Below are 11,328 nucleotides of genomic sequence, written 5' to 3'. Positions count from 1 at the left end.
ATGTAGTATACCAGCAGCTCCACCCAGCTCGAATCAAAAATGAAAGATTTTGTGCTTTTTTCGGTTTGTTTTTGGATGTTCTGCAGCATAATGGTGATGTAGGGTGATCTGGTGAAAATTCGAAGCTGCTGTGGAGCGTGAGAGTTGAAGTCAAATTTGGACGATTCTGCTGCCTCCCTTGATGAATAGCTTAGAGCGAGGCGTGGAAGCCGTGGATGAAATAATAATTGACAACCACTGCTACCAAACGTTCAGGGACATCTTTTGCCATAGTTTTAGTTTATAATTGATGATTGTTGTGGCTGCAGAAGCGCTGGAAATGGCTAGAAAGCGTGACACAATTCTTTGATGTTGCAGAAACTTTTGACGCTCGTCACCCAGATGGTGAGAAGTCTCAGATCTTTTCCAAACTAACAATATAGACAGCCTATGCACCCAACCGTATCGAAACACTATGAGGAAGAGTTGGCTTCTCTTGCCCTGGGTGGTAGGGCAGTTTGATTTCGAAACTTCGTATCTCTTTGTCTGTTTTTCAAAGAAAGCAACCCTTTGCCGGGCACCCAGCAAATCATGTACTTATTTCTGTACGTACTTTTCAACTACAACAACTCTGGATACGATTTGGCTAAGTAGCAAGTTTCATCCAATCCTTTGTGTGGAGTACGAAATTTTAAAAATAAATTTTGCATCTTGCGAGATACTGAAAGCAATATTTCTGTGAAGACAACAATCGTGCCTCCGGTTTCATGGTGGATCAAGCAATCGGATACTACAATGAACATCCCATAATGGTAGGGGGATTGATTTGTAGAAGTTGATTTTTCGGATTGCGGACCCTAAGCCTGTAGAGAGATCAGCTAGAAAAATTTACCTTATAGGGAGTTCATGCAACTATGGAAAGGGATAGTTCAGCTAGAAGAAATCACCTTGTAGAGTTCAGCTACAAAGAAACTACCATGTAGAGAGTTCAACTACAAACAAATCGCCCTGTAGAGAGATCAATAGAAGAAGTTACCTTGTAGAGAGTTCAGCTACAAAGAAACCATCATGTAGAGAGTTTAGCTGCAAACAAATCACCTGTAGAGAATTCAGCTACAAAGAAATCTCCCTGTAGAGAGATCAGCCAGAAGAAGTTTCCTTGTAGAGAGTTCAGCTACAAACAAATCACCCTGTAGAGAGATCAGCTAGAAGAAGTCACCTTGCAGAGAGTTCAGTTACAAAGAAACCATCAAGTAGAAAGTTCAGCTACAAACTAGTGACCTTGTAGAGACATCAGCTAAAAGAAGTTACCTTATAGAGAGTTCAGCTATCATGTAGAGAGTTCAGCTGCAAACAAATCACATGTAGAGAGTTCAGCTACAAGCAAATCTCCCTGTAGAGAGATCAGCTAGAAGATATTACCTTGTAGAGAGTTCAGCTACAAAGAAACCATCATGTAGAGAGTTCAGCTGCAAACAAAACACCTGTAGAGAGTTCAGCTACAAACAAATCTCCCTGTAGAGAGATCAGCTAGAAGAAGCTTCCTTGTAGAGAGTTCAGCTACAGAGAAACTATCATGTAGAGAGTTCAGCTGCAAACAAATCACATGTAGAGAGTTCAGCTACAAGCAAATCTCCCTGTAGAGAGATCAGCTAGACGAAGTTTCCTTGTAGAGAGTTCAGCTACAAACAAATCACCCTGTAGAAAGATCAGCTAGAAGGAGTCACCTTGTAGAGAGTTCAGTTACAAAGAAACCATCATGTAGAGAATTCAGGTACAAACTAGTGACCTTGTAGAGACATCAGCTAAAAGAAATTACCATGTAGAGAGTTCAGCTACAAAGAAACCACCATGTAGAGAGTTCAGCTGCAAACAAATCACCTGTAGAGAGTTCAGCTACAAACAAATCTCCCTGTAGAGAGATCAACTAGAAGAAGTTTCCTTGTAGAGAGTTCAGCTACAAACAAATCACCCTGTAGAAAGATCAGCTAGAAGAAGTTACCTTGTGGAGAGTTCAGCTACAAAGAAACCATATTGTAGGGAGTTCAGCTGCAAACAAATCACCTATACAGGCGTGGATCTAGGATTTATAAAAAGGGGGTGCTAACTCAAGGTACTAATCTCTTGGGTAGAGGTGTGCAAAGCACACTTCCCAGCATGCGAAGCATGCTGGAACTAGGGGGGTCTGGGGGCATGCCCCCCCAGTTGAAAAATAGACGCTAAAATACTGCAATTTGGAGACATTTCCACATAAAATTCATATCTAGATATTTTATATACTGCCTTTAGATTATAGGTATGGCTCTCTGAAGCATTTTGCTAATGGAAAAGTTTGGGTAGTTACAGACAACCAAGTACATGATGCACCCCTCTCACAATTGCACAACACTGAATAGGTGCTTGCTAGAATAATAATGTTGAAAGTGGAAAATTTTAAAATTTGAACAATACAAGATTGAATTTGAAAGCATTTTCAATGGAAATTGTGTACCTGAATTAAGTATTGCCATACATATTAACTACAGAAGTAAATGCATGAATGAAGCCCTTTAAACAGACTAATGCACTTCATTGTATGTATAAGTGCAGGCAGATTTGGAAAAATTCCATAACAGAACCAACCACATGTTTCCAGTGAATGTTCTATTAGAGTAATTAGCTGACTGCTCTATTAGAGTATCTCGATCTTGTACACCTCCAATGTTGATCCAGGTCCTTGTTGCATAAACTTTAGCATAAATCCACTGATAATACCTTGGAAAGATGTTTATAAGGTGGTTTTATGAGTAATTGTATTATTAGTGATCATATAATTATGCTAAGACAAAATTTCATTATAATACTCAGCATATTGATCAAGTAAAGCCTAAATATGAGGGGGGGGGGGGGGGGCTTCAGCCCCCAAAGCCCCCCCCCCCCCCTGGATCCGCCCCTGCTATAGAGAGTTCAGCTACAAACAAATCTCCCTGTAGAGAGATCACTAGAAGAAGTTACCTTGTAGAGAGTTCAGCTACAAAGAAAACCATCATGTAGAGAGTTCAGCTGCAAACAAATCACCTGTAGAGAGTTCAGTTACAAACAAATCTCCCTGTAGAGAGATCAGTTAGAAGAAGTTTCCTTGTAGAGAGTTCAGCTACAAACAAATCACCCTGTAGAAAGATCAGCTAGAAGGAGTCACCTTGTAGAGAGTTCAGTTACAAAGAAACCATCATGTAGAGAGTTCAGCTACAAACTAGTGACCTTGTAGAGACATCAGCTAAAATAAATTACCTTGTACAGAGTTCAGCTGCAAAGAAACCATCATGTAGAGAGTTCAGCTGCAAACAAATCACCTGTAGAGAGTTCAGCTACAAACAAATCACCCTCTAGAAAGATCAGCTAGAAGTAGGCACCAGTCTATTATGCTGGCATAATTTTGAGCATAATAGGTGCCTGAAAGCATTAAGCATAATGCTAGCATAATAGGCAGGATAATTATGTCATACTGTAAGCTAAAATGCATGTCACTGAAAAAGGTGGACAGAGCAGTTGATGCTGCAGTGGAGCATAATTATTTGACACAACTATTATTATATTTTACAATGCAGCCAAACTCTTAATGCACAACAAGCATTAACTTTTACATTTATTAACTAGTTGTTCATAAGCAAAAGCTTATCACCATCCATTAGAAAGTAACAAAACATGGGAACTGCAGAAAAATTTGAGCATAATAGGCAAAAATTTTGAGCACTGCAGCATAGCATAATAGGCAAATTTAAAAACATAATAGGCTGGTGCCTAGAATCAGTGATTTTCCTAGAATTGCATATATTTATTTCTCAACTTGGTACTAGGGACCCGCCGATTATGCTGGCATAATTATGAGCATAATAGGTGCCTGAAAGCATTGAGCATAATGCTAGCATAATGGGTAGAATATTTGTGTAATAGTATGAATTCTTGCTTATCAAAGTAGCTATCACAGAAAGATCGATATACTCTAATAGAACAGTCAGTAACTCTAATAGAACAATCATATAGCTGACTGTTCTATTAGAGCATATCGATCTTTTCTGTAATATGCATTTGACAAGTAAGTTTATGCTTCAGCCACTTGTTATTTATCCATAAACTGGAAATTATTAGTAGAGCATGAGAACTGAGGCATAAATAATTGAGCATAAATTTAAGCATAATAGGTAAATTTTTGAGCAGTGCAGCATAGCATAATAGGTAAAATTATGAGCATAATCGGCGGGTCCCTAGCTAGAAAAAGTCACCTTGTAGAGAGTTCAGTTACAAAGAAACCACCATATAGAGAGTTCAGCTACAAACTAGTGACCTTGTAGAGACACCAGTTACATTGTAGAGAGTTCTGCTACAAAGAAACCATCATGTAGAGAGTTCAGCTGCAAACAAATCACCTGTAGAGAGTTCAGCTACAAGCAAATCTCCCTGTAGAAAGATCAGCTAGAAGAAGTCACCTTGTAGAGAGTTCAGTTACAAAGAAACCACCATGTAGAGAGTTCAGCTACAAACAAACCACCATGTAGAGAGTTCAGCTAGAAGAAGTTACCTTGTAGAGAGTTCAGCTACAAAGAAACCATTCTGTAAAGAGCTCAGTTGCAAACAAATCACCTGTACAGAATTTAGCTACAAGCAAATCACCCTGTAGAGAGATCAGCTAGAAGAAATTACCTTGTAGAGAGTTCAGCTACAAACAATTCTCCCTATAGAGAGGGCAGCAAGAAGAAGTCACCTTGTAGAGTGTTCAGTTACAAAGAAACCACCATGGAGAGTTATGTGATAAATATATGTATTATATATATATAATTTGTACATTTACTGATAAAATCAGAAATATTTAAAGTACATCTGCTTCATCTTTTCTTCTTCCTGTGGTAAAGAAAAAAAGATAGGTTAAAAAGTCTGTGGTATACAAATACAAAAAGAAATGAAATCTAATCCAAAACAGCCAAGCTGTAAAAAAAAAAACAGTGCGGCCCTCAAAAAGGCTATGGTGAAAAAAGATGTGAAATCCAAGGTGGCGGCCAAGAAATGGCTGTGATGGTAGGTTAATGGTAAAAATTTTAATAACGGCAATTTAGGTGAATTTTTTTCCAAGACCAAGCGGCACAAAAATTCACCTGAATTGTCGTTCTTAAAATTTTTACCATTAACCTACCACCACAGCCATTTCTTGGCCGCCACCTTGGATTTCACATCTTTTTTCACCATAGCCTTTTTGAGGGCCGCACTGTTTTTTACAGCTTGGCTGTTTTGGATTAGATAGTAAATACCTGGAAGTACTTCTAACAGCATTCAGCATGTATCGTGCACTAAATCATTGGTGGTGAAGTGATATTCATGCGTGACTGTAATTTTATTACTCACATAGTACCTGGCAGTATAACAGCATTAAACTATCATTATCAAGTCATGTTTCAATGTCTCGTGTCTCCTTATTACTGTCATTGTGCGTACATTTGAACTCTTAGCACAACAATGCCTTGTTATTATTCTTAAATTATTTCCAGTGCCCACTATCAAAATTCACATATCTACATGTCAGAAATTTCCCACACATGTAGGTGAATTAACCCATGTGGCACATAATTACGGGCACAAGTGCTTTGCCCAATATATACACACAAGCACAAGGGCCTGTGGCCCTCATGCTCATGTGTATATATCGGGCAAAGCACTCGTGCCCATGGTATAACTATTACATGTACGTGTATGTATGTATGTATGTATGTATGTATGTATGTATGTATGTATGTATGTATGTATGTGTGTGTGTGTGTGTGTGTGTGTGTGTGTATGTATGTATGTATGTATGTATGTATGTATGCATGGATGTATGTATGTATCAACGTTGAAACCGGGTCACTACTGCTGACCGGATGACCCACTGACCCGGATTTGACCCGGATTGACCCGGATTAATTAAAGCCGAGACGTGTTTCGGCTAGTCTCGAGCGAGCAAACGAGTCTAGATTTTGAGCGTTTGATTCGTGTTGAGTAAATATTGCAAGTTCAGCCTAGCTGTAGGTTGAAGGCCAAAAAAAAAAAAAAAAAAAAAAAAAAAAGATCTTCACCTACTGACAATAGCTACCCCTCACCATAGATACCCTCAGTTTCGTGCTGCATACTGCACATACTAGCAAATGGGCGTAGCTGAGCGTATGTTGGTAATGCGATAAGTGGGCGTGGCTCACGAAAGAGCTACGCGATAGCGTTTATAAGTTTCCACGTCGTCAAATGAACAATTTCGTTTCTCACGTGATCCAATCCGGGTCAGACCCGGATAAATTGTAAACCGGGTCAGACCCGGATGACCCGGAGAAAATGTGACCCGGATGACCCGACCCGGTTTCAACGCTGGTATGTATGTATGTATGTATATTACAATGCTTAAGTAACAATGCAACAATCTATTTTGCAAGAAAGTGTAAGAAATTAGACCACATGCATGTTGATGCTCTATATTGGAGTACATAAAATTTATAATTATTGCCAATAAGTATTATACTGAACTTTGGACATGGCAGTACCATACTTTAGTAATGAGTATAATATTATATTTTTTAGAAAAACTGCTATAGTTATGTGGGATCTAAATATTCACTATTATGGTTGAAGATGCAGATGCATGCACACTATAATATTTCAGGCCACTTTGTTTCTGTGCTGAAAATATCTTTACTACACACTGCTATATCTATTTCAATTTATAATATCTTCTTTGAAGGTTTCTATAAATGTGTACATTTGTATGTATAACCAGTTATTTGTTAAATGCAGACATTGACCATTATGTATATTTATTTTTTACAGAAATCCCGCTCTATGCATGATAGCAACCATACTGGCAAATGTATTGACAAATTCTCTCATTGCTGCGCATGCACATGTAATTGAAGTAGATGGTACTACTGGTAATGATGACCCAACATGCTACAGTGGAAATGGTGGTCCTTGTAAAACATTGCATTACACACTGGAAAATGGTATGGCATCCTCTACAACCATTTTGATCCATAAGGGAACATATGATCTGACACGTGATGGAATGTCATTTTACAACATTACAAATATTACAATAGTAGGAGATGGATTTGATGTTACGATAATTTCATGCAGCATTGGTGCTGGCCTTACTTTCTTCAATGTAGATCAGCTTACCTTAGCTAATTTTACACTACTTGGCGGAGGGAAGATCATGAATAGTACGTCAGTCAATACAACCACTGGTGAATCGGCTGTGTTTAGAGTTGCACTGTATCTTTTAGACTGTACTGATGTCACAATCGATGGGTTAATGATTACTAACAGTACTGGAACTGGAATGGCAATGTTTGATGCAAGTGGTAAGATTGAGATAATAAATTCCATTTTCCAATACAATAGAGCCCTAGAAACAGAAGAGTTCCCAGGTGGTGGTGGAGCCTACATTACTTTCACTTACTGCAAGCCAGGAGTTACACAACCTTGCAATGTCAGTGTCACTCAAAATTCCATCTATAATGTGCACAACTGTACGTTTCTTTCAAATGCTGCAACTCCCTCTGAAAATGCAAGGATATTTCTACCATTGCCAATTGCAAGTATCCATCGACAGTTTGGTCGAGGTGGAGGATTACACTTTATGCTAAGAGGGGTAGCTGAAAACAATAGCATTACGATTGCAAACAGTAGATTTCATGACAATAGTGCTGTGTGGGGAGGAGGTATGAATATTGCACTCTTAGATAGCTGTAAAGGAAATCAAATCCTAATAAAAGACTTGGTATTTGAAAACAACTACTTGCCTTATAATGGATTTGTGAATACCACTGGAACTGGAGGTGGAGCTATCAGAATTTCAGTATTTCCAGAAATTACTCACAATTACACCACTAGCATCTACATTATCAATTCTACTTTCAATAATAACTTCGCTGCTTTTGGAGGAGGAGTATCCTCAGAGTTCAAAAGGGAAGAAACAAATTCCACAGTATTCATTTATTTTGTCCAATGCAGGTGGTATCGTAATGCTGCCCGACTAGGAAGTGCAGTGGATGCATATGTACATCCATACCCGTTTGGTGAAGTTGCCAATTTCATTTTTGATACATGTAGTTTCATTGAAAACACCAATCACTACTCGGATTTGCATGTGAAGCTTCTTGGGCATGGAACGGTTTATGCATTATCAGTTCCAGTCACATTCAGGAACAGAAATACATTTAATGGAAATTATGGTAGTGCGCTTGTAGCAATATCAACATTTTACATATTTTACAATGGAGCTGTGGCTGTGTTTGAAAACAATACAGCTGAGAATGGAGGCGCAATTAGCCTGTTTGAAAGCTCATATATAATACTTTTAGAGGACATCGAACTAAAGTTTACAAACAACATGGCAACAGGAAAAGGAGGTGCAATATATGCTACAGGAGTGACACAAAGAGATTTGATTAGCAGTCATTACTGCTTCATTGTACACAACAATCTTTCTGTGTCTCCATATGAATGGAAGCAGAAAAACATCAGAGTGACATTTTCTCACAATCATGCTAAATATGGGAACTCAATATTTGCTACCACACTATACACATGTGTTTGGGAAGGACTGATTGGACTAAAAGAAACCCAATTAGAAGATATTGAACAAGTATTTTACTGGAATGGAACCTTTACATATGAAGGCATACACAACATTTCTTCTTTAGATCAAGAGATTTCATCAGAAGGTGCATATATACATAACATCAATAAGGACAACTACAACATTTCACCTGGACAGCTATATAATTTCAAGTTTAAGTTGCAGAATGATAGAGCAGAAAAGATAGACACTGCATTGTTTGCAAGCACCAATGACAGTTCTGTTGGAGTGGTTGTTGATGACCAGTCATATTCAAATGGATACACAAAACTGCAAGGAGACCCAGGAAGTGTTTTAGCTATGGAGATGATTACACTTAGTAGCCTACCTTTGTCAGTGACAATCACCATCCACTTGAATGACTGTCCACCAGGTTTTTACCCATCTTATGGAAGCAGCCCTAATGAAACAACATGTAAATGTTCCGTTAATGTACCTGGAAAAGATTACATTGGAATAATCCAGTGTGATGCTACAAATTTGGTAGCATATTTAAAGCCAGCACATTATGCTGGCTACATAAAGAAAGGTAACAGAAGTGTGTTGCTAACTTCTGGTTGCCCTGAAGGATATTGTAGTGACAATAGCTCATACTTACAGCTTCCATCTAACTCTTCTGCAAAAGCACTTGACAATATTATCTGCAAACCTCAGCACAGAACAGGTACACTGTGTGGAAAATGTGCAGATGGATACTACATATATGCAAATTCTTTTGATTTTAAATGTGGGAAATGCACCATGCCTAGGGCAGGAGAGATTGTGTTGTATATTGTTACCAAGTACATCCCATTGATTCTTTTTTTGCTCATCATTGGGTTTTACAACATCAGTTTAGTGAAAGGCCCACTTAATGCTTTTGTATTGTTTAGTCAGTCATTACCATACATGGATATATACGCTGGTGGTAGAATAGACATACCTAATGAGACTGTAGTCAAGATATACAGGTTCCTCTATGGTATGTGGGATTTAAACTTTGTTGAGGTGTTTATTCCCAATATTTGTGTGATCCATGTGCAAAGTGCTTTACAAATGATGCTTTTTGACTTGACTCCGGTAGTTATAGTTGTCGTTGTAACATACATAACATATCATTTTCAGTCAGCATTAGCGAAAGTGTGCCGCTTTGAAAATATGATTAGAAAACCATTCATATACATCGTTAAACGTGTGATAAGTATGAATAAAACGATTACCATACCTAATGGTGTTCAGATGAGTATAAATGGCATTAAAAGGCTTGTCTTTAATAATGTTGAAGGGGTTTACAAACCAAATCAAACTGTGAGAAGCCATAATGACATAGAAGCAACAACCCAAGAAAGGCAACATAATAGCAATCAAAATGTGCACCCCCAATTCCGCATCCATGCACTTCTTACTATTGTGATATTGTGCTATGCGAGAGTGACTGCACTTGCTTTTGACTTACTATCATATGCTACTCTCCATGGATCCAGCAAGGATGACTCTGATGACAGTCTTAAAGTATTTAGATATGATGGAACATTAAAGTACAAAGAGCATGGGTACTATATCTTTGCTGCTTTGGTTGCTTTGAGCATTGTTGTTGTGATTCCATTAATCCTGCTAATATATCCATGCTGTCGTATGTATAAATGCTGCCGTATATTGCGATGCAAGATTATTTTATATTTTGCAAAACTATGTTGCTTTTTGTGCATAAAAACAAATCCAGGGGAAGGTACAAATAATGAAGATAGCTTTAAATATCAGTGCTTCTGTAGACCATGTAAAAAAGACAACTTTTTACCATGTAACTTTCAAAGCTGTGATCAAACCCATGATTCGATTCAAGAATGTTATAAAAGAAACAACTTTGTGGTTGCTCGTGCTTCAGCTCTTTACTTAATCTATCGACTGATTACTCTAGCTATATACGCATTTGCACCATCAAGTGAAATGCAATACCTACTGCAGGCTGGTTTTTTCTTGTTGATGCTTACTATCAATAGCTGCTTTCGACCTTACAAAGAAGAAAAGGATATTTATAATGTTGTCGATGCATGTATATTCACCAATTTAACATTAATATCTGTGATCAGTTATCACCGACTGCATTCTGATGCTATAGATCTAGCTGATACTAGCAAAGCATTCATATTTCAGACTGTTTTAATTTATATACCACTTTTATACTTGTTTTCATTGATTTTCTGGAGGATGTACAAGTCATATGTAAAGAGCAGCGTGTACCAATCAGCAAACAATAGTGATTATGAAACAGCTGTGATCTTGGATAGCAGCGTGTACCAACCAGCAAACACTATATATAGTGATGATGAAACAGCTGGGATCTTGGATACAGATGATTCTACTTCCGCTGTATAGGTGAAGAATTTTTATTCCAAATACCTTACAGCTATACATATACTCTTATTTCATGGTAAAACCAATGTTTTGTGTTAAAGTAGTTTAATAACCATAATTTATTATTATTATACACATACACATGCGATGTACCTGCATACAATTGTTAATATAAATTATGTACTTTTCAACGATAAAATGCGCGTGTGATGCAATTCAAATGACTGATGATGCTCACAAGCTCTGAAGCATATACATCACATACAGTGAATAAAAAAAACATGGAAAAGTATAAGTAAACATGAAAACTAACTAATAACCAAATTTTGGTAATCATCCACATTATCTCTGCTTTTTTGTGTAATTAAAGTTGTATAAAA

General features: G+C 37.7%; 1 protein-coding gene across 1 annotated transcript; it reads left to right on the top strand.

The window, feature by feature from the left end:
- Positions 1-6,807: 6,807 nt before the first annotated feature.
- LOC136247580 (uncharacterized) lies at positions 6,808-10,969 on the top strand. The gene is made up of 2 exons (XM_066039343.1): positions 6,808-7,193; positions 7,257-10,969. Exons 1-2 carry the CDS (start codon positions 6,818-6,820, stop codon positions 10,967-10,969), a joined length of 4,089 nt encoding a protein of 1,362 aa, XP_065895415.1. The 5' UTR covers positions 6,808-6,817.
- Positions 10,970-11,328: the final 359 nt, after the last annotated feature.

Source organism: Dysidea avara, chromosome 1 (genome assembly GCF_963678975.1).
Source record: "Dysidea avara chromosome 1, odDysAvar1.4, whole genome shotgun sequence".
Lineage (NCBI taxonomy): Eukaryota > Metazoa > Porifera > Demospongiae > Dictyoceratida > Dysideidae > Dysidea > Dysidea avara.
Note: the sequence above shows the minus strand (reverse complement) of the source record. Positions and strands in the feature narration are given on the sequence as shown.

Bases quoted from the DNA above. Each gene is read 5' to 3' on its own strand.
- LOC136247580 (XM_066039343.1), top strand. From the start codon at position 6,818: ATGATAGCAACCATACTGGCAAATGTATTGACAAATTCTCTCATTGCT. The intron at 7,194-7,256 runs GTACGTCAGTCA...TGTATCTTTTAG, and splicing joins CGGAGGGAAGATCATGAATA to ACTGTACTGATGTCACAATC.